We start from the raw sequence: 21178 nt of genomic DNA on the forward strand, positions 1-21178 counted from the left end.
CTGCCGGCACAGCCCCGGCTCAGGGCTGCCGTGGTGTGTAGGCCATTTGCAGGGTTCTCGGTGCTGGGGCCACTCACCGCTCTGCTTCTCTGTCCGGGCTCTTGTCTTCCTTGTCCGACGCTTCTTCTTCTTCTTCTTAAACCACTTCTGCAAGGTTCCGAGGAGCTGGGTGAGACGGGAGCACCTCCCAGTCCCACACCACAGCCCCCCACGGCACCCCACACCACCCCACGCCATTCCTCGCCACCCCACGCCGCAGCACAGTGTGGTGCAACAGTCACCTACCTGAAGCCGCTTGCTCTGCAGCACAGATGAGAACACGCTGAGCCCCATCACAATCAGGAGGAGAGGGCCCAGGGGAGACACGGCGTCAGAGCGCCCCATGGCACCGACTCCGGTGTGGCTGCGGTGCTCCGAGTCACCAGCACAGAACCGCGATGCGGCTCCCCAGTGTCCTCCTGGGTCCCCAGTGACGGGACCCGCAAGACTGCTGGGGTGTCAGAGGCCGAGGCTGCAGTCTGCCCAGACAATGACAGACTGCGGTGCCCAGCATCCGCTGACAGCTCCAGTGGGGACCGCGTCCCCCATTTATAGTGTGGCCGGGGTTTACGTGCCCGCTTTGTGACATCGTGGGGCAGTGTCGTGGTTTAGCCTCAGACGGCAACAAAGAACCACGTGCCGCTCGCTCGTGCGTTCCAAACACAGGAAGAATCGTAAGAAAAGGCAAGACTCTTGGGTTGAGACAAAGGCAGTTTAACAGAACAGCAAAGGGAACAGGCAAACAACAACAACAACAACACGGATAGGGGAATATACAAACGCGATTACGGAACCGCCGCTCCCCCCGCCGCTCGCCGCTCGCCGGCCGGACCCGGGCCGCCCCAGCCCGCTTTTAAGCAGCAACTTCCTGCCCCCTCCCCCGGCAGCTCAGGGTGGGCGTGGCTCACATGGCATGGAATACCAGGAAAAGTTAACCCTATCCCCACCGGAACCAGGACATTATCCACCCCTTATTCCATACCATCTATGCCATGCCCAGCAGGTTCCAATGAATTGCCACCACTTTCCCCTGTTATATATATATATATATACACACATATAATACCCTTAGTTTATGGGTCATCCCTCCAAAGTGTCCGTTGAGTTCTTTTAATCCACGGCTTTGGGCTCCATCTGTTAGAACAGTCTCTCAGGGCAGGTGAGATGCTGGGTGGTGCTGGTCTGTTGCATGCTGTATTTTTTTTCGGAGCTTGTGACTGGTGCACCTGGTGTGGCTCATGCACGCAGTCCGTGGGCTGAAGATGTAGATCTTGAGGAAACTGCTGGGCGCCGGCTGCTGAGATCAGTTCTTATCCCATCATCCCTGTGCCTTACTTGTAGTACAACTGATAGCAATGAGGACATACAGTGACGGTGTTACTTAGCAATTAACAGCACACAATCTGATTCATTGGCTATTCTCACCCAAAATCAGATCTCCATGAGGTACACATTGGACTTCCCCATCCTTCCGCATCACCCACCAAGTGCACCCAGGTCCTTGGGCAAAAGCAATCCCACGGATGGGTTTGCCTTTGCCTGAGGCAGGACTAACCCAGACTGTCTTCCCTAGCATATTCTTCATGTGCACTACGGGGACTTTATCCCCTTCTACAGTACGTGGAAGTTTTGATTGGGCAGGGCCAGCCCGATTGTTAGATCCCCTGGTGTTAACTAGCCAGGTAGCTTTTGCTAAATGCGTATCCCAGTGTTTGAAAGTCCCACCACCCATTGCTCTCAGTGTAGTTTTTAACAGTCCATTGTATCGTTCTATCTTCCCAGAGGCTGGGGCGTGATAGGGGATGTGATACACCCACTCGATACCATGCTCTTTGGCCCAGGTGTCTATGAGGCTGTTTCGGAAATGAGTCCCATTGTCCGACTCAATTCTCTCTGGGGTACCATGTCGCCACAGGACTTGCTTTTCAAGGCCCAGGATAGTGTTCCGGGCAGTGGCATGGGGCACAGGGTATGTTTCCAGCCATCCAGTGGTTGCTTCCACCATTGTGAGCACATAGCGCTTGCCTTGACGGGTTTGTGGCAGCGTGATATAATCAATCTGCCAGGCCTCCCCATATTTGTATTTCAGCCATCGCCCTCCATACCAAAGAGGCTTCAAACGCTTGGCTTGTTTGATCGCAGCGCATGTCTCACATTCATGGATGACCTGTGCAATAGTGTCCATGGTCAAGTCCACCCCTCGGTCACGAGCCCATCTATATGTCGCATCTCTCCCTTGATGGCCTGAGGAGTCATGGGCCCACCGAGCTATGAATAGTTCACCCTTATGTTGCCAGTCCAGATCCACCTGAGCCACTTCAATCCTAGCGGCCCGATCCACCTGCTGGTTGTTCTGATGTTCCTCCGTGGCCCGATTCTTCGGTACGTGGGCATCTACATGGCGTACTTTCACAACCAGATTCTCTATCCGGGCAGCAATATCTTGCCATAGGTCAGCAGCCCAGATGGGTTTGCCTCTGCGCTGCCAGTTGCCCTGCTTCCACTGCTGTAACCACCCCCACAGAGCATTTGCCACCATCCATGAGTCAGTGTAGAGATAAAGTACTGGCCATTTTTCTCGCTCAGCAATGTCCAAAGCCAGCTGAATAGCCTTCACCTCTGCAAACTGGCTCGATTCACCCTGTCCCTCACTGGCTTCTGCAACCTGTCGTGTAGGACTCCACACAGCAGCCTTCCACTTTCGATGCTTTCCCACAATACGGCAGGACCCATCAGTGAACAGGGCATATTTCTTCTCATTTTCTGGCAGTTTATTATATGGTGGGGCCTCTTCTGCACGCGTCACCTCCTCCTCTGGTGACATTCCGAAATCCTTGCCTTCTGGCCAGTCCATGATCACTTCCAGAATTCCCGGGCGACTGGGGTTTCCCATTCGAGTTCGCTGCGTGATCAGTGCAATCCACTTACTCCATGTAGCATCGGTTGCATGATGTGTGGTGGGGACCCTTTCTTTGAACATCCAACCCAGCACCGGCAGTCGAGGTGCTAAGAGGAGCTGTGCTTCTGTACCAACTACTTCCGAAGCAGCTCGAACCCCTTCATATGCTGCCAATATCTCTTTTTCTGTTGGAGTGTAGCGGGCTTTGGATCCTCTGTATCCACGACTCCAAAACCCTAGGGGTCGACCTCGAGTCTCCCCTGGTGCTTTCTGCCAGAGGCTCCAGGTAGGGCCGTTCTCCCCGGCTGCAGTGTAGAGCACATTTTTAACATCTTGTCCTGCCCGGACTGGCCCCAGGGCCACTGCATGGACTATTTCCTGTTTGATTTGTTCAAAAGCTTGTCGTTGCTCAGGACCCCATTTAAAATCATTCTTCTTCCAGGTTACTTGATACAGAGGGCTTACAATTTGACTGTAATCTGGGATATGCATTCTCCAAAAACCCACAATACCTAAGAAAGCCTGTGTTTCCTTTTTACTAGTTGGTGGAGACATAGCTGCTATTTTGTTGATCACATCCATTGGAATCTGACGGCGTCCATCTTGCCATTTTATTCCTAAAAACTGGATCTCCTGCGCAGGTCCCTTGACCTTACTTCGCTTTATAGCAAAACCAGCGTTCAGAAGGATTTGGACTATTTTACTCCCTTTCTCAAAAACTTCTTCTGCTGTGTTTCCCCATACAATGATGTCATCAATGTACTGCAGATGTTCTGGAGCTTCACCCTGTTCCAGTGCAGTCTGGATCAGTCCATGGCAAATGGTGGGGCTGTGTTTCCACCCCTGGGGCAGTCGATTCCAGGTGTATTGGATGCCCCTCCAAGTGAAAGCAAACTGTGGCCTGCACTCTGCTGCCAAAGGGATTGAGAAAAATGCATTCGCTATATCAATCGTGGCATACCACTTGGCTGCCTTGGACTCCAGTTCGTACTGGAGTTCTAGCATGTCCGGCACAGCAGCACTCAGCGGTGGCGTGACTTCATTCAGACCACGATAGTCTACAGTTAGCCTCCACTCTCCATTAGATTTTCGCACCGGCCATATGGGACTGTTAAAGGGTGAGCGAGTCTTGCTGATCACTCCTTGAACCTCTAGTTGACGAATCAGCTCATGGATGGGAATCAGAGAGTCTCGGTTAGTGCGATACTGCCGCCGATGCACCGTTGTGGTAGCAATCGGCACCTGTTGTTCTTTGACCCTCAACAACCCCACAACAGAAGAATCCTCCGAGAGACCAGGCAAGGCAGACAACTGTTTAACTTCCTCTGTCTCCAAAGCAGCTATGCCAAAGGCCCAGCGGTACCCTTTTGGGTCCTTAAAATACCCTCTCCTGAGGTAATCTATACCAAGGATGCATGGAGCCTCTGGGCCAGTCACAATGGGATGCTTTTGCCACTCATTCCCAGTTAGGCTCACTTCTGCCTCCAGTACAGTCAACTCTTGGGATCCCCCTGTCACCCCAGAAATACAAATGGGTTCTGCCCCTCTATAGCTTGATGGTATTAAAGTACACTGCGCACCCGTGTCCACTAGAGCCTTATACTCCTGTGGGTCTGATGTGCCAGGCCATCGAATCCACACCGTCCAATAAACCCGGTTGTCCCTTTCCTCCACCTGGCCGGAGGCAGGGCCCCCCTAATACTGGTCATAGTATCCATTACTCACTTCTTGCAGAAATGACTTGGAAGTTCCTTCAAGAGGATCAGAAGCAAGATCAAGCCTTCTGCTTTGTCTGGGGAACGGCCCACTGGAAACTGGGGCGGCACTTTTCCTGGAGGGATCCCCTTTTGTGGTTGTCCTTCCTTGCAACTCCTGTACCCGTGTCCGCAGGATCGAAGTAGGTTGTCCGTCCCACTTCCTCATGTCCTCTCCGTGGTCCCGCAGGTAGAACCACAGGGTGCCTCGTGGTGTGTACCCTCTGTACTCTCTCTCTTGAGTGGGGAAATGCCTGCTTCTAATAGCTGAGATGCTGGCCCGTGCAGGTGGGGAGTAGGACATATTCTCTTCAAGTTGCTGGACCTTCCGCGACAGTTTCTCCACAGCTGAGACAAGGGGGGAAGAGAGACTTTCTTCATATCGCCGGAGCCGGCCAGCTACCTCATCCACCGTTGGTCCCTCTTCACCTTTCCATTCCATTACTGCCAGGGAGTTGGCATATGACGATGGTGCGCTCCGTACAAACTTCCGCCACATGGGCCTTGTGCATCGCACCTCATCAGGGTCTGTGGGTAAGTCTGCATTGTCCAAGTCATAATAAATCATCTCCCGCACGGCTAATTCTCTCAGGTACTGGATACCTCTTTCCATGGTAGTCCACTTGCTTGGCTGACATACAACATCCTCGCTGAAGGGGTACCTCTCCCTCACGCCTAACAGGAGTCGTTTCCAGAGGCTGAGGGCTTGGGTCTTTTTCCCGATCGCCTTGTCAATGCCGCCTTCCCTAGACAGGGATCCCAGCTGCCTGGCCTCCCTACCCTCTAATTCCAGGCTACTGGCCCCATTATCCCAGCACCGGAGCAGCCAGGTGACAATGTGCTCGCCTGAAAGTCGGCTAAAATCTTTTCGCATATCCCGCAGCTCACTCAAGGATAGGGATCGAGTAATTATCTCTGGTTCTGCCTCTTCCTCCTGCTCTCGTGATGGCCCTGGTTCATCATCATCTCTTACTAAGCGAACTGATTTCTTTGTGTACTTCTTCTTCTGTATGGGGGCAACTGATACTGGCATGGGTTGGTTCCCTGGTTCAGTGGCAGTGGCTACCACGGGGGTTGCAGTAGCCGCAGTGTCTGTCGCAAGGATTGCAGTAGCCGCAGTGTCCGTCGCAAGGATTGCAGCAGCCGCAGGGGCCGCCGCAGCCGCAGGGGCCGCCGCAGGGGCTGCAGCAGGGGCTGCAGCAGCTGCAGGGGCCGCCGCAGGGGCTGCAGCAGGGGCTGCAGCAGCCGCAGGGGCCGCCGCAGGGGCCGCCGCAGGGGCTGCAGCAGCCGCAGGGGCCGCCGCAGGTCTGGTTTCCATCTCTTCCCCTTGAGGGTGCTGCATAATTCTGAGCAGTGCCTGGTAGATACTGGCCAGGGCCCAGCACAGCGCGGTGAGTTGTGCCTCTCTAGAATAGCCACAGCATTTTCCCTTCAAATATTCTACCACTTTATCAGGGTCCTGTAATTGTTCAGGGGTGAAGTCCCAGACCATTGGAGGTGAGTAGTTCTCTAGGTACCTGCCCATGCTCTCCCACATGCCATGCCACCCCTGACTATCCAGCCTCGGAGCAGATCTCCGGGTGGTAGTCTTAAATAGTCGCTTAACCCTAAACAAGACCTGGAACGTATTCAGGAGACATAGCACTAGGAACACGCTAGTTTGAGTATCCCAAGGATATTCAAAATTCTCAAAAGCTGTCATACCTGACCCGAAGGAGAAAAGGGAGGCAAAAGGGCTGGGGAAATTATTAACAAATTCTGAGAGACGGTGTCCAATGTACGGACAGGACAGCAAAACCACATAAACACCCCAAAATAGCCGTCTGAACAGTGATGTTATCATATCATAAACAGATATCGCACAGGACAGCAGAATGATAATCCTCATCCCTGTTCCAGACATGGTAAACAGCATCGCAGGGAGTACATAAGCCATATAGGAATTTATGTAACACAGCCATGAGAACAAACCAAGCAACATGATGACCAGTGACTACTTACCTAATAAAATAAATGCATACAAAAAAAAACCCAAAACCGTTTTTTCCACGTTCTAGTTGGATTCTGTCGTTATCTCAACCCTTCGAGCCCCACGTTGGGCGCCAAAAAAGGACTGTCGTGGTTTAGCCTCAGACGGCAACAAAGAACCACGTGCCGCTCGCTCGTGCCTTCCAAATACAGGAAGAATCGTAAGAAAAGGCAAGACTCTTGGGTTGAGACAAAGGCAGTTTAATAGAACAGCAAAGGGAACAGGCAAACAACAACAACAACACGGATAGGGGAATATACAAACGCGATTACGGAACCGCCGCTCCCCCCGCCGCTCGCCGCTCGCCGGCCGGACCCGGGCCGCCCCAGCCCGCTTTTAAGCAGCAACTTCCTGCCCCCTCCCCCGGCAGCTCAGGGTGGGCGTGGCTCACATGGCATGGAATACCAGGAAAAGTTAACCCTATCCCCACCGGAACCAGGACAGGCAGTCAAAGCCCCCCTTGGCGACACTCAGCAAGGGATGAGGAAGAGCAAGAGAAGGAGGGTACTTGCCCCAAGCTGCCAACAGGACTATTTCATAGCATGAACATCACGTTCGATATAAATTATAAAGTCTGCTGTGTAGTTCGACTCTCCCTTGATGGCGGTGGTCCAGAGAACTCCATGCCGTAGTCTCGGAGCCCTGAGCCCTTCCCTTCCTCCCGAAGCCGCAGCGCTCGCAGTGTCCCCCATTGGCTGTCCCCTGCTGGGAGTGCACGGCTTCCTGCTGATGGAAGGGGCTGGGTGTAGTCCTTGGGTATTTTATATCGTTATCGGGATTGACACTGCTTCTTTAGCATTATTAATGTTAATTCTTTATTTTTATCCTATTAAATCGATTTCTATTGCAACCCTCCTGTTTCCTTGTTTTTCCCCAATTCCCCTTCCCGGGTGGGGAGGGGTCATCGGGTGAGAGAGTAGTTGTCTAAAGGACAAGAAATTGTGGTGGGTTTCTCAAACCATAACAAGAAGGGAGGGAGAAGGAGAAGGGGAAAAGGAGAAGGAGAAGGGCCCCACCCTTTCAGGGCATGGTTTCGGTGGGAAGGGACCTCTAAAGGCCACCCAGTGCCACCCCCTGCCCTGGGCAGGGACACCTCCCACCAGCCCAGCTTGCTCCAAGCCCCGGCCAACCTGGCCTTGAACCCCTCCAGGGATGGGGCAGCCACAGCTTCTCTCGGCAACCTGGGCCAGGGGCTCACCGCCCTCACAGCCAAGAATTTCTGCCCGAGATCTCAGTTCAATCTCCCCTCTTGCAGTGGATACCCCTTCCCCCTCGTCCCATGGCTCCCCTCCCTCATCCAGACTCCCTCCCCAGCTTTCCTGGAGCCCCCTGAGGGGCTGGAACGGGCTCCAAGGTCTCCCCGCAATCTTCTCCAGGCTGAACTTTTATAGATATTATTTAGTATTCCTGCTGAAAAATGAGAACCCCTGTCTGATCCTCTGGTTTCATTTTAGTCAGTATCTGGGAATGATTTCCCACAAAAGTGCTTTGACCATTCCTGGGGGATCAGCTTTCCTGGTAGGAAAAGCTTCTACTCCTCCTGAGGGTTGATCCATGATTACCAGCGGGTGCTTAACACCTTCCACAGGAGGCACGTCAGCATAACCCATCTGCAGCCTTTGGAATGGGAAGTATGACCACGGTTGCCCTCCAGCCTCCTGCTTGGGTTTTGCACCGGAAAACTTCCAACCTGTGGGCCAAGAACTCACAATCCCCTTTACTGCCATATGTCTTCCGGGGACTGTCCACCTTTTCTCAATCTGGTTAAAAATTGTCACCCGTGTTGAGGAATGGCTATATGAGAACGGACACGGCGCCATGCAGGATTGTCAGAAGTAAGCTATGCCTGCCTGCATGGAGAATTCCGAGTCACGCTGATAAGAAAGATGCTGAAGGCCGTGCTGACCTTCCTTAAGTCAGATAAACAACTTTGAGAAAGTAGACTGTGAGAGAACAGGAACAAACCTGGACCCAAGAAACTGCATGTAGGAGGAGTATGAATAATGTAATCTTTAGCGCACAGCCAATAGTTGTAAGACAAATAGGCATATCTAAGTATAAGAGTATAAAAGTCTGATGAAGCTGCAATAAAGCTGAAGCTTGCTTTATCACTCATATTGAGTCGACTGCTTGTTTCCCTCGCTCGTCGCACACGCGTCCATGTGTTTTATCACAAAACCGCCTAGCCAAAGCCATTGAGTATTTTCTTGGTAAGACGGGGCTTCCCCCAGTAGTCCAAATTCCAGTTTCATCTTTCGTGGAGGAGGGAGGGATCCCGAGTGCAGGGCCCAATTCCATTTTTACAGAGCAAGGCAGCGTTACATCTGTCCCTGTCGTCTGACCAATGGAAGACACGTCTCAGACAGACATCAGGTAGGTGAGCCCAGCGATTCTGCTCAGCTTCGCTGTCGTCTTCCATTGAGAAGACAGTTTTTCACTTCTCCTCTGGGTGTTGAGCCAAACCTAGAGGAAGACTCTCTCCAGCAGGCTCCTGAAAAGACCAAAGTCCCCCCTCCAGAAGCCCATGGTGGCAGTTCTGCTGGCACCCTTCCTTGCTTCCCTAAGAATCAAAAACTCTGTCATTTCATGGTCACTGTGCCCAAGACGGCCTCCAACATCACATCCCCCACAAGTCCTTCTCTGTTCACAAACAGCAGGTCCAGCAGGGCTCCTTCCCTAGTGCGTTCCCCCACCAGCTGTGTCAGGAATTTATCCCCACACACCCCAGAAACCTCCAAGACTCTTCCCTCTCAGCTGTATGGTGTTCCCAGCTGATATCTGGTAGGTTGAAGTCTCCCACCAGGGCAAGGGCCAGCAATCGTGAGATTTCTCCCACCTGCTTACAGAATATTTCACCTGCCTCTCTGTCCTGGTTGGGCAGTCTATAACAGACCATCATATCAGCCTTGTTGGCCCTCCCCCTCATTCTTACCCAGAAACACTCAACCCCAGTGTTTACCATCATTAAGGTCTCGATGTTCACAACACTCCCCAACATACAGGGCCACCCCACCTCCTCTCCTTCCTTGCCTGTCCCTTCTGAAGGGTTTGTAGCCATCTAATGCAGCACTCCAGTCGTGCGAGTCAGCCCACCACGTTTCCGTGACAGCGACTACGTCATAGCTGTCCTGCTGCACAATGGCTTCCAGCTCCTCCTCTTTCTTGCCCATGCTGCAGGCATTGGTGTGGAAGCACTTCAGCTGGCCTACTGGTCCTGACACCTTTTTGCTGGAAGAAGGCTTCACTCCTACCTGACCATTCCCAGGAGCAGCTGTAGCTTCTAACCCATCAACGACCCTTGTGTCTCTGCTGCCGGATTCATCCCTTTCCCCCTTCAAATCTACTTGAAAGCCCCTTTGATGAGCCCTGCCAACTCCTGTGCAAGGATCCTTTTCCCCTTTTGAGGCAGGTGTATCCCATCTGTCTCCAACAGGCCTGCTGTCCTGTCAAACCATGCTGTGATCAAAAACCCCAAAGTCCTGCCACTGACACCAGGCTCGCAGCCAGGTATTGATCTGCTGGCTCTTCCTGTTGCTTTCCTCATCCTTCCCTGGGCCTGCAACGACAGAGGAGAACACGACTTGCGCTCCTGAGCCCTTTCCTAGTCATCCCAAGGCCCAGAAGTCTCTCTTGATCTCCCTTGGGATTCTCGGTAACAGATCATCTCTGCCTGTCTGAAAAATTAGGAGCAGTTAATAATCGGAGGCGGGGGAACACCGCCGCGTCCTGTGAGGGAACCCCCGAGCGCCGCCATCAGCCGCCGCTGTGGGCCGGGCCGGTGCCGGGGCCGGGGCCTGGGGCGGGGCTGCGCCCGGCTGTGGGGCGGCTGAGGGCCCGGCGCCGTGGCCTGTGCTCCAGAGCCCTCAGCAGCTCCCTTGCCCTTCTCTGGACACACAGAATGGTGGGAGAAATAAGTTCCGGTCCGAATGAAATAGGCTCAGGCAGAATCCTCTGGGAGGCACATTTTTATTCACGCTCTTGCAAGAGCGGGTGACCTAGCAAGTAGGCACACTTTCCGTTCTTGAAACACCACACCTTTTTATTTCCTAATCCCGGCCCAATTTTTCCCTCCCCTCTTTCCCGTTGGTTGGGTACTCCAGGGTTTACAGTCTGTGCGAGGCGCCTAAAATTCTTGCCGCATGTCCTGCCGCTGTTTGCTTCTCTTTATGCTACACCTAAAGGGATTATCTGACTGGTTGATTTCTTTCCTTTTTGGTAAAAAAATTGCTCAATGTCATTAGCCCTGGTTAAATGTATGACTACCCTTCCAGACGCTAATCCAGTAGGAATCACTTTGTCCTTTTGTCTGTGTGATAAGAGATGTTCTACAAGCCTTTGCTGGAGCCTCTTTGTCTCAGTCATTCCCTTATCGTGTCACCTCTGATGGAAACGGCTTTTCTCCTTCGGGTCAGGCATGACAGCTTTTGAGAATTTTGAATATCCTTGGGATGCTCAAACCAGCATGTTCCTAGTGTTATGTCTCTTGAATACGTTGCAGGTCTTTTTTAGGGCTAAACGACTATTTAAGACTACCGCCCAGAGATCTGCTCCGAGGCTGGCTAGGTGAGGAGAAATAACTGGCCTCCAGACGATCCAATGTGAACCAACAGAAGCCGTTTATTAAGCACAGATCATCACCTTTTATACCCTGTGTTGTCGCCGTACACGCGACTCGCTTATTTCTGATTAGCTAGTTACGCTGTCCACGCGCTGTCCATGCAGTTCGTTCACACAGCAGATTGGTTACAAGAATTCGCATAGTAAATTGCTTAGTCATTAGCACAACATGTTTTCTGCCTTCTCAGTTCCCGTTTTTGCCATGTACTGATTCCATCTTCTACCACCTGTTTTGCTCTTGCTCTAATCTCTCATAGTAGGGAGGCTGGCTCACGTGACCATTTTCTCTCAGACACATTCCTACAATCCCCCCTTTTTCTTCTTGAGCCAGCCAGACCTTATGCATGGCATTTTCTATCATGTCAGTCACTTTGCGGAGAACACACGAGGCTACCATAACCAATAGTAATATAACCAACAATAGCATGAGCCCTTGCTTTAGTAAATCTGATAACCATCCCGTTATACCCCATGAGCTTAACCAATCATCGAAACCTTTTTGACCACTTTTAATTTGGACATGTTATCCTTCAGATCCCGCAACTGCTTATGAATGGATGATGAGTGGTTGGAAAGGTTCATGCAACACATACCTTCAAAATCTTCACATCCATGACCCTGAGCTAACAGCAAAAAATCAATAGCCGCTCGATTTTGCAACGTAGCATGCCGAATGCTATCAACATCAGTGAGCAAGCTAGATATGATTTCAGTTGTAAGGTTTATCTGTTTACTTGCCCAACACCCTATCTTATTCAACATATTCAATGCCATGGCTGTTCCCAGCGAAGGAAGAATACTTAGCCCTATTCTTTGTCCGAGATTCGGGAACGTTATATGGTCGTCACAGGATGGAGTGAAGGTACGAACTGTTCTCTTGGCTCTGTGTTTACTGTGTGCTCTGCTCACTGTGTCTTTGGCCGTACGCAGGCCTCTGCTCGTAGATCTGCCCCATCTCCCCCTTTTTTGTTTAACACCAGACCATTTATTAACAAGGTGGCCATGACTCGTGCTTCTACTCGTTGTGACGCTCTTAGCAGGTTATATATCATACTAAACACAATTAAAAACAGAATCAAGAAGAACCCTGCTAAGGCAATAAATACCCAGATTCCTAAACTTAGCCCAGAAAGCCAATTTCTTTGGATTTACCCACGAGAAATCCTTTTGTAATATTTCAAATACATTGCGGTTCATTAAGTCTTGAATGTTTAGTATTTGAGCTTTTAGCTGGTCATGTAAAGGACGAATATTTTCTTGCAACGACATGTCAAAAGCACCTTGAAGATGGTGTTTAACCATTTCTCAGCCATGTAGCAACGTATTCCAGGGGAGAGATGTAACACAAAGTCTTCGAGAGTTGTACTCCCAATCACAATACAGAGAAAGACGTGTTTTTAATGCGTTTTGCCGATTCCCTATCCATATTACTGCTGTTTTATACCTTACTCGCGTTAACTTTACACAATAAGATTGATTACATTCTTGTATACTTGCATTTTGAGCCGAAGCAAAGAGACGGATGAGAAGTACAAATCATTACAGAATTGTCTTGCTCGCAACTTCTATTTGTTGCAGTATTATCTGTGGTTAGCATGCACCCCGATTTAGGGTGCTTATAATACACCTTTGGTTGTTCAGGCCATTCAACACTTCTTACAAAATGTCGCTCTACTGCTGTGGATGACAAAGAAGACATGTTTAGAAAACTTAAAACATGAGTTGCTTTATACACTCACTCTTGAGGTGTCATACCTACGGGATTCCCCCTTTTTTGTTTAGCAAGCATGGTTTTTAAAGTATGATGCATACGCTCCACAATTGCTTGCCCAGTCGGGGAATGAGGAATACTGGTGACATGTTTAATACCTCATATCTGTAAAAAAAAAAAGACCTGTACTTTAGCGGACACATAAGCTGGTTCATTATCAGTTTTTATAGTTTTCGGTACTCCCACGACTGCGATGCATTGCAACCAACGTCGAATAACATCACAAGCCTTCTCTCCTGTATGAGCAGTAGCTACAACAAAGTGAGAAAACAAATCAACTGAAACATGTCCAAATTCCATAATGCGCGTAACATCGGATTGCCAAAGTTCATCAGGTGTAAGCCCTCGCGGGTTAACCCCCGCAAAGGATGGCAGAGGAGCCAGCTGCTGACAACCGGCACATGTTCACACAGTATCACGTGCTTGTTGTTGTGTCAAAGAAAATTGCTTCCTCAATGCCTTCGCATTTTGATGAAAAAAAATCATGCGACATTTTAGCTTGCTGCATAATGTTGGGAGTTGTTACCAACAGTGTGATAATCCGCAACTGTGTTTCCCTCAGTTAACGGGCCAAGTAAACAGCTATGAGAGCGTATCTGGACAATAAAATAAGGAAACAGTCTTTTTCATAAAAGCAACAGTAATTGCAGTAAGAGACTAAATAACCATTGGTTCTCTACTTGTTTTAGAAATGCTCCTTCAAGTCTTTGAACAATACCAGTAACACATTGAGATTCTGCCTACATTTAGCAGTTCCTGTTGAAATAAGTCCAAAGCCTTTACTGTGTCCCTGAACCATCTGCAAACACCGAACAGGTGCCATCAAGAGGCTTTGGTGCTAGCAGGATGCGCGGCTGTAAAGGAATTTGTGAAAGTGACTGTAATAGTCTGTGCCAGGGGAAAGAATAATTTATTTGCCCAATATAATGTACTAAGGAGGTTAAGACTTTGTGCTAACCAAGGGTCAAGGTCATCCTTTTTGGTGGGGACATGTATGTGGCTTGGATCCATTCCAGAAAGCTGCTGACAGCACAAACGACCCTGGAAAAACAATCGCGGTAACATTTCAATCATCGTAGTTACTGGTTTTGAAAAGGTATGTGGCAAAAATACCCACTCTAGTGCAGTCAGGCTCTTTGCGTAGGAAGGTGTTCAATGCGTCTTGCAGCAGTAGTAGACTATATCTTATCTTGCAACATGCTGTAATGCCTTCGGAGCTGTTGGGGTTAATGAACATAGAACTTATGGGGGGGGGGGCGGGGGCAGACACAGTGCTTCAGGGCATCCCCTGTATCTTCAAAGTGCGCTCATGTCTCTCTCCCCCTCGCTCATGTCTCTCTCCCCGTCTCTGACCCGAGACAGCCCCCTTATATCCTGCACTGGATTGAGTGGAGAAGTACAGGCTAGAGTCACTGCACGCGTGGCCAGTGCACGCAGCAAGTCCCACCAGACTCTCCTGCACTGGACTGAGTAGAAAAGTACAGGCCAGAGTCGCTGCACGCGTGGCCAGCGTATGCAGCGAGTCTCACCAAACTCATGATCCAGCTTTGCTAACAGCGGCTGTCTGATACGTGACTACATTGTTGTAATCCCGTCTTAGCTTCTTCTGTGAAGGTCGGGTTCTCATGGATACACACATAGTTTTTAGAGCAACATATTCTACAACTCGTACGAGGGTACGATGCAAAGCGGCATTTACAACTGATCGTATAATGCTTATTACACACGGCAAACAGCATACTAAACATAACAGACAAATTCCTTCCACACAGGCAATGAGTATAATTTGCTTCAACCAACCCCACCCCCAAGTCCAGCCAGCAAAGAGATTTCACCCAGTGGTCTCCACAAGTTGCTGGTTCGGTCGGTGCAGTTCCTGCAACTGGGCATGGATGGATTTGGAGTGGTCACTTAGATTCATACAATGCAGTCCTTTAAAATCTTGACAACCATGTCTGTGAGCTGAAAGCAAAAAATCAGTAGCAGTTCTGTTTTGCAACATCGCATATCGAATACTATCTACATCCAGCAACAACTCAGAAATAGCGGTACTAGTAGCATTGTTAAACTTATCCTTGGCAGCAAGAGAGTCCTTGTTATCACGAATCCTTGGCAGCAAAAGAGTCCTCGTTAGCAGGAGCGCATGCGGACTCCCTGTTCTTGCTGGTACTGTGCTTTGATCTTCTTCCACAACAGGCCAAGATTCTCAAGCAGCTAGATGAGGTGTCTGTGAGTCCATCACAGGCTTATGTCATCCAAACGTTTTTCTTGCCAGCACCCGAGACTGAATAACGATTGGTGTGATATATGTGTTTTCCAGCACCCAGGTGCGAGTCCCTTGAGTGTATTTACAATCCTCCTCGCCGATCTGCCGTTGCTTTCCCATATTCCACCCCCTTGCTCAGGAGACCGCTTCTGCTGGGTTCATTTTAGTCTCGCAGGGCATAACACAGAGCAGTCTACTAAGGCATGCAATAACATACATGTTGGGGGATGCGGCGGGCCCGTAGACCCTTTGACAGAAGAGATAGAGATTGCAGTGTAGCCGTAAGAAGGCCGCGAGTTGCGTCATATAAGGGCAAAGTAACAAAAAGGAGAAAGAAGAAGATCGCTTCAGAGAAGAAGGAGAGTTAGGCTGTGAGGAAGCCAGATTTTGAGCAATGCGAACAGGATTTCAATAACCAATCGTATTGTAGCTACGAGCGCGTGTGCTATGTAACCTAACCAATTGAAAGCGTAGAAAGAACACGTGAACGGAGTGTCAACAAAAGATTAGATATATAAGAAAGCCAAGTTTGTAATAAAGAGAGAGCTTAACTTAACTTTTCAAGGAGAGTCTTGTCGTTTGTCCGTCCCGACTGAAACGACAATTGGTGACCCCGACGTGATACTGAGGAAGAAGACGACTGGAAATAGTCGTGGGGACGGAGCCCAGTGAAGCTGAAGACAGCGGGCAGAGCTGTTGACGGATCCGGATCATATTTCAGAAGACACCTGTAGTAGGTGAGCCACCGGGGACATGGGAGAGAAGTTAACTAAGGAAGAGCAGACTGTACTCTCCACATGGACGCTGCTGTTAAAGCGGCAGGGCGTAATCCTCCCTGAAGTGACCTTGCGAAAAATGCTATTGTGGGGAAAGGAAGAGGGAGTAGAAGTAACGTCGGTTACGGCATTTAGTGTAACGCAATGGACAAACCTAGGGCAGACATTATTTGAGGAAGCTACGCTAATGCGTAGAAAGAACACATGAACAAAAGATTAGATATATAAGAAAGCCAAGTTTGTAATAAAGAGAGAGCTTAACTTAACTCTTCAAGGAGAGTCTTGTCGTTTGTCCGTCCCGACTGATTCACCCAAGAGTACTCAGGGAGCTGGCGAGAGAGCTCACCACGCCTCTCTCCATCATTTATCAACAATCCTGGTCAACAGGGCAGGTACCAGATGACTGGAGGGTGGCTAATGTGACGCCCATCTACAAGAAGGGTCGGAAGGAGGATCCGGGGAACTATGGGCCTGTGAGCCTGACGTCGGTACCAGGGAAGATCATGGAGAGGATCATCTTGAGTGAGCTCTCACGGCAAGTGCGGGGCAGCCACGGAATCAGGGCCAGCCAGCATGGGTTTAGGAAAGGGAGGTCCTGCTTAACAACCTGATCTCTCTCTATGACCATGTGAGCCGCCTGCTGGATGCGGGGAAGGCTGTGGACGTTGTCTCTCTGGACTTTGGTAAGGCCTTTGACACCGTCCCCCACAGCATTCTCCTGGAGAAGCTGGCGAATCGTGGCATAGACAAGTGTACTCTTTGCTGGGTTAAAAACTGGCTGGATGGCCGTGCCCAGAGAGTTGTGATTAGTGGGGTGAAATCCTCTTGGCAGCCGGTCACCAGTGGTGTCCCTCAGGGCTCAGTTTTGGGGCCAGTTTTGTTTAATATCTTTATCAATGATCTGGATGAGCGGATTGTGTGCACCTTCAGTAAGTTTGCAGACGACACCAAACTAGGTGGGAGTGTTGATTGGCTTGAGGGAAGGAAGGCTCTACAGAGGGCCCTGGACAGGCTGGCTGGCTGGCTGGATGGATACACTACTACTGGACTGCACCTTCAGTCCAGTCGTGCTCATGAACTAGCACGGCCACTCTCGAGTCTTTGGTCGCGTTCAGTGAGAAACCAAAAGGACAAGCTACTTCAAAAAGTGCAGTTTATTTAAGCAACAGATAGATAGGTTCTTAGGGCAGCCGGTGATAAATACACTGTCTGCAAAGCACGTGCAAATGAAAGTATTGTTACATCTACAAAACGCGGGACAAAGTTCTAACGATACAGCCTGGCTATACATGCAGAAAAGAGAGTCTCTAGAGAAATTTCTAAGTTTCCCGAGGAAGCCCTCGGTATAATCTAGGTCTTACCCAAAGGCGTCCCTATGGGGGGGAAGAGAGGCTCAGCCCGTCGCCTGCTCCCAGAAGCCAGTGATGGAATTCTTTGCGATGGTGTCTTCCCTGGGTATCCCCCCTCTCTCGGGCTATTTTTCTACTATTTGTTATCTTCGAGGTGGAGTTTGAGTGACTTTAGTCATACATACTTTTATCATGAGTGGTGTAAATTTTTCTCGCTTCACAATTAAAGGTCTAGTTTACGAGAAGCTCAGGGCGCAGGCTCAAGAAGGAGCGGTTGCACCTTGCAGGCGGGTAGCCTTCGGGGTGGAGATGTGTTTTGCTAATTGGCAGCTTATCTGTTTCCTGGTATCATCCCATTCCCGTATCCGCTATACATCCTAAGGTAAAGCCGCGGAATAATTGCATCCCGTCCCGTACCTCATGTAGCTTATCAGGGAACCACAGGTGTTGTATTCTTCATGCCAGCTGCAGCTGTTTTCTCCCTCAGAAGCCTCTTGATTTTCTACTTTTCCTTCCTGTGTGAACAATGCTGTACTTTTGTGTTTTTAGCCAATGTAGTATTTATTCCACAGGGGGGCAGCGAGGTCTGTCCCTGTCCCCGTCCCCCACCCTCTGCCCTCGGCAGGACAAGGTGAACCAGGTCCTCACCTCCTACCTGTGGGTCCGTCAGGCCTGGCTGGACGCCCACCTCGCCTGGGACAAGGACGCTTACGGCGTCATCGACAGCATCCGCATCCCCAGCAGCTACGTCTGGCGGCCGCACATCATCATCCTCTACAACGAGTGGGTGCTGCTCGCCCTCCCCCACCCCCCGGCTGCTCCCGGAGCTGGGGGGGCTGAGGCTGGGGCTGGGGGTGTTGCCAACGGGGAGCAGGGGGGTCCTGGTGTGGGGGATGTGGGGAGACGGTCACCTCGACTGGGTGAGAAGGCGGCGGCAGGAGGTGCTGGCATCAGCCTGGTGTGCCACCCACCTGGCAGCTGGGATGTGCCACCACGGGGGTGACCAGGGGCAGCGAGCCCCCTCTTCCTGGGGGTGACGTGGGGAGGGGACACGGGGTTGGGGACCAGTGCTCGGCCCCGGCCCCGCAGACCCTTGCCCCACGTGGGGCTCGGGGCCATCCTGGCCCCACAGCGATCCCTCCCCCAGCACCGACGACGGCTTTGGCGGCTCGGTGGAGACCAACGTGGTGCTGCGCTCCGAGGGGCACATCACATGGGACTCGCCCGCCATCACCAAGAGCTCCTGCAAGGTGGATGTCTCCTACTTCCCCTTCGATGGGCAGCGGTGCCGCCTCACCTTCGGCTCCTGGACCTACAACGGGAACCAGATCGACCTCCGCAACCGGCTGGACACCGGGGACCTGACGGACTTCGTGGAGAACGTGGAGTGGGAGGCGCAGGGCATGCCGGCTGTAATAAATAGAATCATGTTTGTTAATCAAATCAGGCTTTCTTAAAGGCTGGTGAAAACTTACACTGTTTCGACTCTTCACATACTTAAATCGCAGGCATCCAGCGTGCTATCTGGTGCACTTTGATACCTCAAGGCCTAAATCACAGGCATCTGGTGTGTTTTAACACTTCAAAGGGAAGAGCTAAGTTGTGAGATAAGCTGAAAAGAGTCTCCCCAAGGACACTGATAAAGATGAGGAGCCTTCAGCCCCACCACCATCAGGAGGCGGGACAAGACCGACCCCCTAGCAACACGTCGCTCAGACACAGAATATACCAGGATTGACACATATACGGGAACCAGAAGAGTATATAATCAACTACTTTCGGGAAGTGGCTGTGCGCCGTTGGCGGAGCAAAGACTCCCCGGCCGCCCAGCGCTGTTTTGCTTGCTGCCGCTTGCTTAATAAACTAATTTGATTAATTGGACTGGTTCCTGTCAATTATTGGGCCACAATCTATAACAAATTTGGTGCCGTAACTTGGATAGAGGCAATTTGGCTGTAAACCTCACAGGGGGGCGCCCCGCTGAGTAAGCGGCCCCTGTTGGGGGTTTTTACACCCAAAACCTCTACCGACGAACTCGAAATTCGGCAGCAAGCAAATAAAAGCCGGCAACCCTGTAAACTTTGTGCACGAAGACCCGAACGAAGACTCAGGAGTGAGTAAGTATAGGCCGGTGATCCGTTCAGTTGGGGTTGGGTATCCTGGAGTGTGCCTGTGTGAGACGTCCACTTGAGGACGAAGCAAGTGCGGACCCCTTAGTAGTGCGGTTCCCATCTCCCGCGAGGGACTGGGCCACGAACAGGGGGAAAAGATTGTGTGCGTGTGTGAAGGCACTCCGGAAGATGGGACAGAAGAAAAGCAAGCCTTCTGATCCCATGGGTGGGTCGGTGCCTAAGGTTAGGTTACCCCAGATACCGCCAGACAGTTTGTTAGGATTAATGATTAAATATTGGGATGATTACCCTTCTAGGCAGGGTAAGGATAAAGCAAAAATGATACGTTATTGTATGGAAGTTTGGGGTGGGAAACAAATTAGAAGTGACCACCTGTATTGGCCCGGTTTTGGGTCCTTTGAAGATTGGATATGCCAGGCTTTACATATTTATGTTAATTCTAAGGAACCCTTTAGCCTGGAGGAGAGTGAATATGCACACTTGTGGATAAGGTCAGAGACTAGAGTAAATCTATATCACTTGAGAGAGAAGAAACAGGGGGGTAGGAAAAAAACCAATTTGTAGCTAAATCATGGACGGACATTAGAAAGAAGCTGGAGAAAGTGGAGGATTGGCAGGATAGGGGTTTGGATGAATTGTTAAGGGAAGCCAGAAAGTGTATGTCCGCAGGGAGGAGGAAATACATAAGAAACAAGCCAGAATGTTGGTAGCTGCAGTCAGAGAAGGGCAAAGGACGTCAACCCCTGGAAAAGGGTTTGAAGCTCGCCAGATAAGACAGGAGACCCGAAAACCTTTAAGAGGGAGAGAATGGGGAACTGTGGTTTGTTTTTATTGTGGAGGAAAAGGGCATGTTAAAAAGGACTGCAGAAAGAGAATGATGGATGAGAAAATGTTCAAAGACTAGGGGTGTCAGGGGCTCTATTTGCTGGGAACCCGAGGAAAAAAAAACAAAAAAAACAAAAAAAAAAAACACGAGAGCCCTTGATAAAACTAAAAGTGGGTCCCCAGCAACAAGAAATTGAGTTCCTAGTGGACTCGGGAGCAGAAAGATCTACCGTTCAAAAATTGCCCCAAGGATGTAAAATATCCTCGGCGACTACACAGGTTATTGGAGCAAAAGGAGAACCTTTTGGAATACCCGTAATAAAGGATGTGTTTTTTGAAACCCATTCTAAGGTAGGGGTGGGGTCCCTGCTACTCATGCCTGAAGCAGACTATAATTTATTGGGCCGAGATTTGATGATTGAATTAGGAATTGGCTTAGAAGTAAAAAATGAAACACTAAAAAAAATTAAACTGTGTCCCTTACAAGTAATAGATGAAGAGAAAATAAATCCTGAAGTCTGGTACACCCCGGAAACAGTAGGTAAGTTAGATATTGAACCCTTTTCAGTAACAATAAGGAACCCAGAAATACCAGTCAGAATAAAACAATACCCCCTTCCTAGAGAAGGGAGGCTAGGTTTGAAACCTGAGATCCAAAGATTACTTGAAAAGGGGTTGCTAGAACCCTGTATGTCTCCTTTTAATACCCCCATCCTGCCTG

General features: G+C 50.3%; 1 protein-coding gene across 1 annotated transcript in view; it reads left to right on the top strand.

The window, feature by feature from the left end:
* The window catches only part of LOC128901193 (neuronal acetylcholine receptor subunit alpha-10-like), a 29474-nt gene that overhangs the window by 2563 nt on the left and 5733 nt on the right, over positions 1–21178 (top strand). Inside the window, exons 2-3 of the mRNA XM_054183032.1 lie at positions 18132–18283; positions 18648–18906. Coding sequence (XP_054039007.1) covers positions 18132–18283; positions 18648–18906 — 411 coding nt within the window. The remainder of the gene's footprint in view (positions 1–18131; positions 18284–18647; positions 18907–21178) is intronic.

This window comes from Rissa tridactyla, chromosome 1, assembly GCF_028500815.1.
Source record: "Rissa tridactyla isolate bRisTri1 chromosome 1, bRisTri1.patW.cur.20221130, whole genome shotgun sequence".
In the NCBI taxonomy this organism is placed as follows: Eukaryota; Metazoa; Chordata; class Aves; order Charadriiformes; family Laridae; genus Rissa; species Rissa tridactyla.